General features: G+C 46.7%; 1 protein-coding gene across 1 annotated transcript in view; it reads left to right on the top strand.

Annotated features, from left to right (window-relative positions):
- LOC122461940 (coiled-coil domain-containing protein 33-like) overlaps nucleotides 1–14334 on the top strand; it is a 172113-nt gene that overhangs the window by 139913 nt on the left and 17866 nt on the right. Inside the window, exon 4 of the mRNA XM_043523737.1 lies at nucleotides 4200–4333. Within this exon, the coding sequence (XP_043379672.1) occupies nucleotides 4200–4333 (134 nt within the window). The remainder of the gene's footprint in view (nucleotides 1–4199; nucleotides 4334–14334) is intronic.

Below are 14334 nucleotides of genomic sequence, written 5' to 3'. Positions count from 1 at the left end.
CTAAAAGTGCAGGAGTGGAGGGAGAGTGAAAGGAGGATCTGCCAGCAGAATGAGGAGCGCCGGCACAAAAGCACGGAGCTTCAGCAGCAAAGCACGGATCAGCTGATAAGCATCATGGAGTGCCAAGTGGCCTCGATCCAGGTGCTCATAGCCATGCAGGCAGAGCACTACCGCGCCCGCCCCCACCCCGGCAGCCCTTATCCCAAAACTCTTCCCTTGTGCCCCCATGTCATCTCCAACCCACTTTCCTCAACATCTGGGTTCTTATCGCCACCAGCTGCCTCCAACACCTGTAGCTTAACCACCCAGCCCTGAAAACTACGACCCTTACCCACTGTACTCAACCCCCATCACCATGCAGTGTAGCCATCCTGAAGTGCAGCACTCATTGCACAGCACTCCAGACAGGAAGGCTGAGTATGATAACAGGACATATGCAAATCTGTGATTGTACCTTTCCCCAGCCCATTCCCTTGCCCTTTCTGTTTCCCAAGCAGTTGTGTTTCTTTTCAATAAATGAATTTTCTTTTCAATAAATGGATTTTTTGGCTTTGAAAACATTCTTTATTATTGCATAAAGTAAAAGATATCTTAGCCCAGGAAAGAAACAGGCACTGCAAGTCAGCATAGCAAACACAGATTCCTACTAACATTGGAACCACTGCACTTCACTCCTGTGCAAGGCACCAGACATTACTGGTAGCTTTCAGCCTCAAATTGCTCCCTCAAGGCATCTCTAATCCTTGCAGCCCCGCGCTGGGCCCCTCTAATAGGCCTGCTCTCTGGCTGTTCAAATTTAGCCTCCAAGTGTTGAACCTCTGAGTTCCATGCCTGAGTGAATCGTTCACCCTTCCCTTCACAAATGTTATGGAGGGTACAGCACGCGGATATAACCGCGGGGATGCTGTCATCGGCCAGGTCCAGCTTCTCATACAGAGAGCGCCAGCAGCCCTTTAAACAGCCAAAAGCACACTCCACAGTCATTCTGCACTGGCTGAGCCTGTTGTTGAACCGCTCCTTGCTGCTGTCAAGGCTCCCTGTGTAGGGTTTCATGAGCCACAGCATTAAAGGGTAAGCAGGGTCTCCAAGGATCACAGTGGGCATTTTGACTTCCCCTATGGTGATCTTCTTGTCTGGGGAAAACGTCCCAGCTTGAGACTTCCTGAACAGGCCAGTGTTCCGCAAGATGCATGTGTCATGCACCTTTCTGGGCCAGCCTGCATTAATGTCAATGAAATGCCCAGGGTGATCCACAAGCACCTGGAGAACCATAGAGAAATACCCCTTCTGATTGACGTACTCGGAGGCTAGGTGGGCTGGTGCCAGAATTGGAATATGTGTCCCATCTATCGCCCCTCTGTAGTTAGGGAAACCCATTTGTGCAAAACCAGCCACAATGTCATGCACGTTGCCCAGAGTCACGGTTCTTCTGAGCAGGATGTGATTAATGGCCCTGCAAACTTGCATCAACATGATTCCAATGGTCGACTTTCCCACTCCAAACTGGTTAGCGACCGATCAGTAGCTGTCTGGAGTTGCCAGCTTCCAGATTGCAATAGCCACCCACTTCTCCACCATCAGGGCAGCTCTCAATCTCATGTCCTTGCGTCGCAGGGTGGGGTCGAGCTCATCACACAGTCCCATGAAATTGGCTTTTCTCATCCAAAAGTTCTGCAGCCACTGCTCATCATCCCAGACTTGCACAAAGATGTGATCCCACCACTCAGTGCTTGTTTCCTGAGCCCAAAAGCGGCATTCCACGGTGGTGAGCACGTCCATGAATTCCACAAGCAATCTCGTGTCATATGCGTTAGTCTAGTCGATATCATCGTCCGAGTCCTCACTGTCACTTTGGATCATAAGGAATAACTCGACTGCCAAATGTGATGTGTTGGAGAGGCTTGTCAGCATATTCCTCAGCAGTTCGGGCTCCATTCCCGCAGACCGAAAGGGAAGACAGAGCGCGCAGTACAAAAAACATTGAAAGATGGCGCCAAATGTGGACGGAAGCACAGGGATTGCTGCGATGTGAACCGATGCATCACGGGGCGTTGGGACAGGACACAGAATGCGCCGCACCTCCCGCCCCCTTCCCACATGCCACAGCACCAGAATGGGAAAAGGTGCTCTGTGGGATAGCTGCCCATAATGCACCTCTCCCAGTGTCTCTTCAAGTGCCGCAAATGTGGCCACGCCAGTGCGCTTGAAGCTGTTAGTATGGACAGACTGCAGCGCTTTCCCTACTGTGCTCTCTGAAGTCTGGTATAACTCAAAGCCATGCCCATAGCAATGCCCCACAGACATGCCTGGACTTGTGCTCCAAAAGCACTTGGACTGAGGGTATAAAACAAACAGAAGGGACACAAACGGGCCTCTTCTCCTGCCCCCACCTCTGCTGCAAGCAACCAAGACACAGAGAAGAAGACAAGACTCCAACACAGGAGATTGGCCCAGGTTTAAGGAACAAACCTGTATACCGGGGTGGGCAAACTTTTTGGCCCAAGGGCCACATTGGGGTGCGAAACTGTATGGAGAGCCAGGTAGGGAAGGCTGTGCCTCCCCAAACAGCCTGGCCCCTGCCCCATATCCCCCCCTCCCACTTCCCGCCCCCCTCAGAACCTCCCCATCTAACCCCCCGCCACTCCTTGTCCCCTGACCGCCCCCTCCCAGGACCCCTGCCCCAACCGCCCCATGGGGCTCCACCCCCAATATAACCCCACCGCTCCCCATCCCCTGACTGCCCTCCCCAGAACCTCTGCCCTATCCAACAGCCCCCTGTTCCCCATCCCCTGACCGACCCCTCCTGGGATGATCCGCCCCCCCGCCCCAGAACCCCACCCCCTATCCAACTGCCCCCTGCTCCCTGACTGCCCCCCAGGACCCTCTGCCCCTTATCCAACCCCTGGCCCTGGTCCCCTTACCATGCTGCTCAGAGTAGCATGTCTGGGAGCCGCGCCGGAGCCAGACACGCTGCCGAGCTGCCACGCTGCCCTGCATGAGCGCGCAGCCCCGCCACCCAGAGCGCTGCCCGCACGGTGGCATGGCTGTGGGGGAGGGTGGACAGCAAGGGAGGGGCCGGGGGCTAGCCTCCTGGGCCAGGAGCTCAGGGGCCGGGCAGAATGGGCCCACGGGCTGGATGTGGCCCGCGGGCCGTAGTTTGCCCACCTCTGCTGTATACTAAGGATTGCAGTATCCAGTGGGGTGAGAAAAACTGCTTAATCTAGTTACTGCCCAGTCTAATAGGATTGAGAGTTTAGACTGCTTGATTATATTTTCTTTTCTTTTGGTAACCACTCTGACTTGTTATGCTTTGACTTGTAATCACTTAAAATCTATCTTTACAGCTAATAAATCTGTTTGTTTATTCTACCTCAAGCAGTGTGTTGGTGTAAAGTGTGCCAGAGGCTCCCCTTGGGATAACAATCCTGGTACATATCAGTTTCTTTGTTAAATTGACGAACTTATATAAGCTTGCAGAGTCCAGTGGGCATAACTAGACACTGCAAGACAGAGGTTCCTAGAGTTGTGTCTGGGACCAGAGATATTGGCTAGTGTCATTTGCTTGCAAGTAGCTGGGAGCAGCTTGCATGCCAGAGGCTTTGTATGAACAGCCCAGGAGTGGGGGTTCTCACAGCAGAGCAGGGTAAGGCTGGCTCCCAGAGTCAAGGATTGGAGTGGCCTAGCAGATCACTTGTCCAGACACCACCAGCAGAGAACATCACACCCAGGGCTCTCATCGCAAGAGTGGGAGTGCTAGCAAATGTCCCTCATGATAATTGCATTCTGGCTTATTTAAAATCCCCCTTCAAGTTTCATTTGGAGAAGTTCTTCACTTCTTCATCTAAAACATGTGTAGTGTTGCTGAGCACTGTTAAACTGCTGCTGTGCTCCATCTCAGAGGTGGCTGCATTTTGCTGATTGAGGAAATGAACCTATATACACACCCTGCCAAATTCATCCGTTAACTTTAGTGGCATTATGCCAGGCATGAGTTTGGCCTGTAGTCAGTAATACACTTTGGGATGCTTTGAGGTGAACAGGCCATATGAATGTAAGTTATTAGGTCTCTGGCTTGGGCATGAAGGGAAGGGACATTTGTTCCTCTGATGTCTTCAGTTCACTGCAAGGCTTTGTGCGTGTCAATGTGGATGTACCCCTGCTGTAATGTTGAGTGGTTGTTTTTTCTTCTTCTTTCTTAGTAAAAGCAGCTCTGATGTTGAGAAGAAATTGGAAGCCCAGGGGGTGACTCATGTGTCTTCTGAGCCTACACACTCTCCTACTTGGGAGGAGAAGGTGACCATGGAAATTGATGCAGAAGATGCAGGCCATGAAGGTATGGTTTCTGAAGAGAGCCGAATAGTGGGTAGTGGTGAGGGAAAGGTGAATATCAGTGAGATGGCCTGATTTCTCCAGTCACTTACACCTGTGTCAATGTGACCAGCTCAGAACCATCCCACTTCACATTTGCTAATGACTTCCCAAAGGCAAGGCGCTTAGGAGTCAGGCCCCTTAGGTGTAGCTATGTATACAATTGTTAACTATCCTTATGCTTCAGGGCATGAGCTGATCATCAGCTAGGGACAGGAAGAAATTCCACCCATGATATAGGGTTGCAAAGTTAAGTTCTCATATAGAACTTTTCATCAGTAGATCTCAAAGTGCTTTACAACAGAGGTCAGTCTCTTGATCCCCGTTTTACAGATGGGGAAACTGAGGCACAGAGCTGTGACATGATTTGCGTACGGTCACTCAGCATGCCAGTGGTAACCATGGAAATAGAAGCCAGGACTCCTGAGCCCCAGTCTAGTGCCCTATAAGACAGAAGTTCAATACAGTTTTATGTTCTTGTTTTGGAAAGAATCAGGATGGTGTGCTTAAGAATAGCCATACTGGGTCAGACCAATGGTCCATTTAGCCCAGTATCCTGTCTTCTAACAGTGGCCAATGCCAGGTGCATCAGCGGAAATGAACAGAACAGGGCAGTTACTGAGTGATTCCTGTCATCCAGACCCAGCTTCTGGCAGGCAGAGGTCTAGGGACACCCAGAGCATAGAGTTGCATCCCTTACCATTTGGACTTAACTTACTATGGCATCCATGCTGGTAGTGCAAGTAGCACATTGATAGCAGTGGGTAAAGCCAGATAGGGTTCAGGCATGTTATGCACACTTTCCTCTGAATTCCCAGAGCGCACCATAAACTGAGTACTCATCCTCCTACTCCAGCCCTGCCTCCCTCACCCAGCCCTGCTAACACTGCTCAATGCTGACTTGCCATAATCTTCTGTTGTAGTTCTGGGTCCTCATTCAGGTCTGGACCTGATTTTTAGAAATGCTGAGCACTCACAACTCCAGCTGAAGTCAATGAGAGCTGTGGAAGTTCCGCACCTCTGAAAATCAGCCCTTGTAAATGGGCCCATGAATAGCTCTGCCAACGCACTTCAGTCCTATTATGAAACAATGTTCTGGGACTCCCCCATAGCTGTGGAAATCCATTCCTGTGGATCTGCAGCGTGCCTGCTAATCCATTCCTGGCTCTGCACACAGCAATATCAGTGTACCTGAATCCTCACCTGGTATGGTTCCACTCCCAGCTCACACCACAGCTTTGCCAGTCCCCCTCAATTCTGCTCCACAGCATGCCTGATTGTTTTTCCATCATTACTAATTAGAAGCTTCCCTGCTGCAGTGATGGTTAGGCCTTATGGCTTGATTGTTTCAATGGCAGTGTAGTTAAGTATACAATTATAATAATGTAAATGGCATTAGAGTTTGTGATTAGATTAAAATCAGATGCTTGCAAAATGAACACTGAGGCCAAGTGGAAATTAGTCATAGCATTACATGTAATTCTATTAACACTGCTGCTTAAGTGAAATAAAAAACATTAGATGTACTTACTGTACTTAACTGCCTTAGGCTAACAGGAAGTAGGGGTGCAGAGAGAGACTAAAATAACTGGGCCAGATCCTCCTCTGGTGAAAATCAACATAGTTCTGCTGACTTCAGTGGAGTGACACCAGCTGAGGATCTGGCACTCTTTGTGTGTAACTATATCTATATATGCTTGGAGATGAGATATATAGCATAAAACGATTGCTGTTTGGGTTGTTGGGTTGGTTTGATGCTGTTTGGTTGATGTCAGGGATAAAGCCTTTACTGGCTTTAGAGCCTTTAAATGTGGGCATGTGTAGCTCTCCAGAAGCCAACTCAAGGAAAAATTGTTCTTCCTGGAGACTAAGAAGTCTAGTTTCTGTAGGTTTCATTAGACAGTTTAAAATACCTTGTTGCCCCAATGAGGCTGACATCGTGATTTACCCCAAACCTGGCCTTTGTTTGTTAAAGTTACAGGGTCATATGACCCTATCTTAGTCACTGGCCAGTCAAATCATTAGGGTTTTTTTCTACCAAAACCTATTGCCCCAGTAAGGACAATACTGCTTAAAAATATTGTAGTCCACATGATCCTGTTTTAGATAAGAGGCAGTGCAAGGAGGCCTCAATCCTCTACCAAGCTCCATAGGAGCAAACACCAGTGTGTGCAGGTGCCCATTGCAGGATTGGGGCACAAGGCCAATATCTTTAAGTGACTAGTCCTTTTGGGTGGCTCCGTTTTTGGGATACCTTCAAGGGATCTGCTTTTCAGAAAGCACTAAACACCAGCCCTCAAAATCATGCCCCTTGAACTGATCCTAGAGTGACAACATGGCTACAGGTTTAGATACAATACAGTCACTCTCATTTAAAGAGCCACATACATTTGTATACAGTGAGAGAGCAGTACCATTGAGGCATGCAGTGAGAGCTTAACCGTGAAAGGTGCAGAGCACTCTGACCTGATCCAGCAAAGCATTTAAGCTTGTGCCCAACACTAAGCACATAAGTAGCCCCATTGACATTAATGGGATTATATATGTGCTTAAATTTAAGCCTGGGCTTCGCTGGTTGAAATCAGAGTGTTGAGCAGGACCAAGCCCGGTCGAGGTATAAAGCAAGAATGCACAGAGCCTCTTGTAGTCCTGATACATTTCTGTCCTGCAGTGGTTCCCAGATGTGTATTATCCCACTTAGAAAGGAGAAGTGTTTATAATCCCCTGATGGATTAATTTTGACCAATTTGTGGGGAGTGTAATTACCCTACCTATCTACCATTGGTACTTCTGTACCCCCTCATAGAATCATAGAATATCAGGGTTGGAAGGGACCTCAGGAGGTCATCTAGTCCAACCCCCTGCTCAAAGCAGGACCAATCCCCAATTTTTGCCCCCGATCCCTAAATGGCCCCCTCAGGGATTGAACTCACAACCCCGGGTTTAGCAGGCCAATGCTCAAACCACTGAGCTATCCCTCCACCCATCTTAGTATCTGAGCACCTCCCCATCTTCAATGTATTTATCCTGCCAATAGCTTAATGTGGCAGGGCTGTGCTGTTATCCCCATTGTACACAGGGGGAACTGAGGCACACAGGGTCCCACAGGGGAGTCTGTGGTAGAACAAGGAATTCAACCCAGCTCTCAACTTCCAGGCTCTCACCCTAATCCGTGGGCCATTCTTCCTCTCATCTTATCCTCGTTTATGGGACGGTGACTTGTTAAGTTCTGGGTTTTCAAATCATTTTTCAAAATTGCTTTTAAATGACTCAGAGCACCATCGCTTCTTGGGTGATGAGAATCTGTTCCCTGCTCTTGAGTTTTGTCTTCCATCCTAGTCACAAGTCTCCAGCCTCTGAGGTGTTGGTGTTGGCAACTGAATTTGCTCCTATTGGAGAAAAAATGGAGCCTTTGGACTCATACCTGCAAGGAGCTCTGCTGGAAGTGCAATAACTTTTGCAACCAAGGACTTCTGTTTAACAAATCTGATTGCGCTCTCTTTGCAGGCTATCCTGGGCCCAGTCCTGCAGACCTTTCTCAAGCAAAACTCCTGGAGCATATCTACACTTGGAGCTAGGGGTGTGATTCCCAGCTGGAGGAGACAGACTGTGTGGCCTCTGATAGTGCTAGTGTGTTAAAATAAAGTGTAGCCATGGCAGCATGAGTGGTGGGATGAGCTAGCCACTTCAAATGCATGCTATGGCCGGGGATGTCTATGTACTCAGGGCAGTTAGCCCATCCCGCCGCTCCACTCCGTGAGGTGGGATTTGCCCTCCAGCTCCACGTGTAGACATAGCTGATAAGAAATGCTGTTCCAGAGGTGGGTGGGTGGTTGGATAGCTAGTTAGATAAAATACATAAAGATGCACCCTTCCTAAAGCCCTGCCATCATTTTCAAATGGTACAGTCAAGTAGCCAGGTCAACCACTCTGCTCTACAAAAAGCAGCTGTCATCAAAGAAGGCGGCTCAAACCAATACCTTCCACATCCAGCCCCAACCCTCAGTGAGGTGTGTGCATGTGCAGGCAGGGACTCAGTGCGTTGCTGTTTTAGAAGGGCTTGATCCAGTAAAGCACATGAATAAGAACATAAGAATGGCCCTACTGGGTCAGACCAATGGTCCATCCAGCCCAGTATCCTGTCTGCTGACAGTGGCCAGTGCCAGGTGCCCCAGAGGGCGTGAACCTAACAGGTAATGATCAAGTGATCTCTCTCCTGCCATCCATCTCCACCCTCTGACAAACAGAGGCTAGGGACACCATTCCTTACCCATCCTGGCCAGTAGCCATTAATGGACTTAACTTCCATGAATTTACCTAGTTCTCTTTTAAACCTGTTATAGTCCTAGCCTTCACAACCTCCTCAGGCAAGGAGTTCCACAGGTTGACTGTGCGCTGTGTGAAGAACTTCCTTTTATTTGTTTTAAACCTGCGGCCCATTCATTTCATTTGGAGACCCCTAGTTCTTATATTATGGGAACAAGTAAATAACTTTTCCTTATTCACTTTCTCCACACTACTCATGATTTTATATACCTCTCTATATAAAGTCTCCTCTTTTCCAAGATGAAAAGTCCTAGTGTCTTTAATCTCTTCTCATATGGGACCCGTTCCAAACCCCTAATCATTTAAGTTGCCCTTCTCTGAACTTTTCTAATGCCAGTATATCTTTTTTGAGATGAGGAGACCACATCTGTATGCAGTATTCAAGATGAGGGCATACTATGGATTTATATATGGGCAATAAGATATTCTCCATCTTATTCTCTGTCCCTTTTTTAATGATTCCTAACATCCTGTTTGCTTTTTTGACTGCCGCTGCACACTGAGTGGACGTCTTCAGAGAACTGTCCACGATGACTCCAAGATCTCTTTCCTGATTAGTTGTAGCTAAATTAGCCTCCATCATATTGTATGTATAGTTGGGGTTATTTTTTCCAATGTGCATTACTTTACATTTATCCACATTAAATTTCATTTGCCATTTTGTTGCCCAATCACTTAGTTTTGTGAGATCTTTTTGAAGTTCTTCACAGTCTGCTTTGGTCTTAAGCAGTTTAGTATCGTCTGCAAACTTTGCCACCTCACTGTTTACCCCTTTCTCCAGATCATTTATGAATAAGTTGAATAGGATTGATCCTAGGACTGACCCTTGGGGACCACTAGTTACCCCTCTCCATTCTGAAAATTTACCATTTATTCCTACCCTTTGTTCCCTGTCTTTTAACCAGTTCTCAATCCATGAAAGGATCTTCCCTCTTATCCCATGACAACTTAATTTACATAAGAGCCTTTGGTGAGGGACCTTGTCAAAGGCTTTCTGGAAATCTAAGTACACTATGTCCACTGGATCCCCGTGTCCACATGTTTGTTGACCCCGTCAAAGAACTCTAATAGATTAATAAGACATGATTTCCCTTTACAGAAACCATGTTGACTTTTGCCCAATAATTTATGTTCTTCTATGTGTCTGACAATTTTATTCTTTACTATTGTTTCAACTAATTTGCCCGGTACTGATGTTAGACTTGCCGGTCTGTAATTGCCGGGATCACCCCTAGAATCCTTTTAAAATATTGGCATTACATTAGCTAGCTTCCAGTCATTGGGTACAGAAACCGATTTAAAGGACAGGTTACAAACTATAGTTAATAGTTCCGCAATTTCACATTTGAGTTCTTTCAGAACTCTTGGGTTAATGCCATCTGGTCCCAGTGACTTGTTATTGTTAAGTTTATCAATTAATTCCAAAACCTACTTTAGTGTCACTTCAGTCTGTGACAATTCCTCAGATTTGTCACCTACAAAAGACGGCTCAGGTTTGGGAATCTCTCTAACATCTTCAGCCGTGAAGACTGAAGCAAAAAATTCATTTAGTTACTCCGCAATGACTTTACAGTCTTTAAGTGCTCCTTTTGTATCTCAATTGTCCAGGGGCCCCACTGGTTGTTTAGCAGGCTTCCTGCTTCTGATGTACTTAAAAAACATTTTGTTATTACCTTTTGAGTTTTTGGCTAGCTGTTCTTCAAACTCCTTTTTGGCTTTTCTTATTACATTTTTACACTTAATTTGGCAGTGTTTATGCTCCTTTTTATTTACCTCACTAGGATTTGACTTCCACTTTTTAAAAGATGGCTTTTTATCTCTCACTGCTTCTTTTACATGGTTGTTAAGCCATGGTGGCTCTTTTTTAGTTCTTTTACTGTGTTTTTTTAATTTGGGGTATACATTTAAGTTGGGCCTCTATTATGGTGTCTTTGAAAAGAGTCCATGCAGCTTGCAGGGATTTCACTCTAGTCACTGTACCTTTTAATTTCTGTTTAACTAACCTCCTCATTTTTGCATAGTTCCCCTTTCTGAAATTAAATGCCACAGTGTTGAGCTGCTGAGGTGTTCTTCCCACCACGGGAATGTTAAATGTTATTATATTATGGTCCCTATTTCCAAGTGGTCCTGTTATAGTTACCTCTTGGACCAGATCCTGCGCTCCACTCAGGACTAAATCGAGAATTGCCTCTCCCCTTGTGGGTTCCTGTACCAGCTGCTCCAAGAAGCAGTCATTTAAAGTATCAAGAAATTTTGTCTCTGCATTTCGTCCTGAGGTGACATGTACCTAGTCAATATGGGGATAATTGAAATCCCCCACTATTATTGAGTTCTTTATTTTAATAGCCTCTCTAATCTCCCTTAGTATTTCATCGTCACTATCACTGTCCTGGTCAGGTGGTCGATAATAGATCCCTACTGCTATATTCTTATTAAAGCATGGAATTACTATCCATAGAGATTCTATGGAACATGTGGATTCATTTAAGATTTTTACTTCATTCAAGTCTACATTTTCTTTAACATATAGAGCTACTCCCCCCCCCCCCATGACCTGTTCTGTCCTTCCAATATATTTTGTACCCCAGAATGACTGTGTCCCATTGATTGTCCTCACTCCACCAGGTTTCTGTGATGCCTATTATATCAATATCCTCCTTTAGCATAAGGCACTCTAGTTCACCCATCTTATTATTTAGACTTCTAGCATTTGTGTACAAGCACTTTAAAAACTTGTCACTATTTGTCTGCCCTTTTCTGATGTGTCAGATTCTTTTTTATGTGAATGTTTCTCATCTGATCTGGCCCATATTTTATCCTGTTCCATCCTCTCCTCCTGATTAAAACCTAGAGTCTCTATCAACAGACTCTTCTCTAAGAGAAGTCTCTGTCCAATCCACATGCTCCTCTGCAGCAATCAACTTTCCCTCATCTCTTAGTTTAAAAACTTCTCTGCAACCTTTTTAATGTTAAGTGGCAACAGTCTGGATCCACTTTGGTTTAGGTGGAGCCCATCCTTCCTGTACAGACTCCCCCATCCCAAAAGTTTCTCCCAGTTCCCCTCCTCCCTACACCATTGTCTCATCCACACATTGAGACTCTGAAGCTCTGCCTGCCTACCTGGCCCTTCAGCGAGTGACTTCAGCGAGGCTGTTTGCATGCTTCCAGTTCAGCATGTGCTCAAGTGCTTTGTTACATTGGGGTCAGAGTGTTGCAGGATCAGATTGTAATGAAAATACACTAGAGTAAACTATTTTGCCATGATTTAAAGTATTTTCTGTTTTCTTGGCCTTCTATTCTCTTTCTTTTCCTCTGTGGCTGAGTTCTTGCCTCTCTTCTACCCAAGATATGAGGAGTCCAGTGCTTAATTTGTGCCGGGGCTTGCCAAGCCTGAGCCCCAGCACCTCTAGGCTTGGCAGTTCATAGCCTGGCACTTCCAGGATTGCTGCACCAGTTATGAATGTAAAATAATTGCTTGAGCCCCAACACCTCTTTAATTACTAAGTAAGCACTGGAGGAGTCACCTCATTTATCACCCTGTTTGCACTCTGAGGGGTCACCAAGCGGTGGAGTGTGATCCGATATCAAAGACATTCTAGTGGAACAAATTATTGGCTTTAATGTGGCACAGAGTGTTTTACTGCTTACTGCTTAAATGGCAAGTCTTTTCTCTTTCCACAAAGGTCTCTGAGAAAAACAGTCTGCATATATATTGAGCTGTCTTTTAAAAGTAACAGCAGAAAAACTTATAACTCCAGTCAGAGGATGGAAAGACAGGGAGAGAGGAGACTCTGTTGTCTCAATTCACCAATCTATCCCTGTTTGGCAAAGCACTTCAGCATGTGCTTTAGGCATGTGCTTAACGTTAAGTGCTTTGCTGAACTGGGATGGACTTAAGCACATGCTTCAATGCTTCACTGCACCGGGGCCTTGGGGAGAGAAGAGTTAAATTATCCATCAGTGCAATCAGTAATTTAGGCTGGTGGTAGGGAGAGCTAAGTGTAAATGGCAACATAACAAGATGTGGGGTGGTTTTAATTGATTTGCCTTTGACAAAGAAGTAAGGTTTGTGGTTTTCTCCCTCTGGTTCTCCTGGGGGCAGCAGACATCGCTGTGATACCATAGGGTTAAACTGGGGTCACCAAAGGGGTTAAAATCAGTGGTTTGTCATGGAAGGTGAAGAGGGAGTGTGCGAGGGGGTTTATCCCTTCCTGGGGAAGTGGCAGCAGGCTGTTGCTGTGATGATGGGGGTGAGCAGAAAGCAAGGCCAAGTTAATGATAGGGTAGGCCAGATTCCATTCTTCGGGTGACAGGTCCAACATGTCAAACAAGCCTCTCCACTCCTTCAAGTGACTTGAGGCACAAAAGAGCCCTGCCAGGGGAAGACAAAGCTGAGAGTTAATGAGTCATGTTTCTTTCATGGAGATACAAAGCGAGGGCCTTCCCTGGCTCAGAGCTGTCTAATCAGGTCAGTGAGCTCTCACAGTGCAGCTGAGCTTGGTCTGACTTGTGCATTAGGGCAGCGAGTGGTGTCCAGGGTGCAGGTATTGTATCCTCCAAGCCATTATCAAGCTTCATGCTTCCCTGGTGACCGATGGGATTCAGTTTGCATGGTCTCCCCAGAGCAGGGTTTTCAAGGGAAATGGCCTGCAGCCATCCCCACTCTGGGCTGGGAGTCAGCATGGTGTCCATTGTAAACAGAGCCTGGACTGGGTAGGATCTCAGAGGAGATGCCTGCTGTAGAAACCCTGGTGCTGCCTTCAAGAAGTGGTGTTCACAGAATAATAGAATCATAGAATATCAGGGTTGAAAGGGACCTCAGGAGGTCATCTAGTCCAACCCCCTGCTCAAACCAGGACCAATCCCCAACTAAATCATTCCAGCCAGGGCTTTGTCAAGCCTGACCTTAAAAAGGAAGGAAGGAAGGAGATTCCACCACCTCCCTAGGTAACGCATTCCAGTGTTTCACCACCCTCCGAGTGAAAAAGTTTTTCCTAATATCCAACCTAAACCTCCCCCACTGCAACTTGAGACGATTACTCGTCGTTCGGTCATCTGTTACCACTGAGAACAGTCTAGATCCATCCTCTTTGGAACCCCCTTTCAGGTAGTTGAAAGCAGCTATCAAATCCCCCCTCATTCTTCTCTTCCACAGACTAAACAATCCCAGTTCCCTCAGCCTCTCCTCATAAGTCATGTGTTCCAGCCCCCTAATCATTTTTGTTACCCTCCACTGGACGTTTTCCAATTTTTGCACATCGTTCTTGTAGTGTGGGGCCCAAAACTGGACACAGTACTCCAGATGAGGCCTCACCAATGTCGAATAGAGGGGAAAGATCACGTCCCTTGATCTGGTGGCAATGCCCCTACTTATACATCCCAAAATGCCATTGGCCTTCTTGGCAACAACAGCACACTGTTGACTCATATCCAGCTTCTCGTCCACTGTAACCCCCAGGTCCTTTTCTGCAGAACTGCTGCCTAGCCATTCAGTCCCTAGTCTGTAACGGTGCATGGGATTCTTCCGTCCTAAGTGCAGGACTCTGCACTTATCCTTGTTGAACCTCATCAGATTTCTTTTGGCCCAATCCTCTAATTTGTCTAGGGCCCTCTGTATCCCATCCTTACCCTCCCGCATAT

The sequence above is a fragment of the Chelonia mydas genome, chromosome 10 (assembly GCF_015237465.2).
Source record: "Chelonia mydas isolate rCheMyd1 chromosome 10, rCheMyd1.pri.v2, whole genome shotgun sequence".
Classification (NCBI taxonomy): domain Eukaryota; kingdom Metazoa; phylum Chordata; order Testudines; family Cheloniidae; genus Chelonia; species Chelonia mydas.
This window is presented reverse-complemented; position numbering and strand designations above follow the sequence as displayed.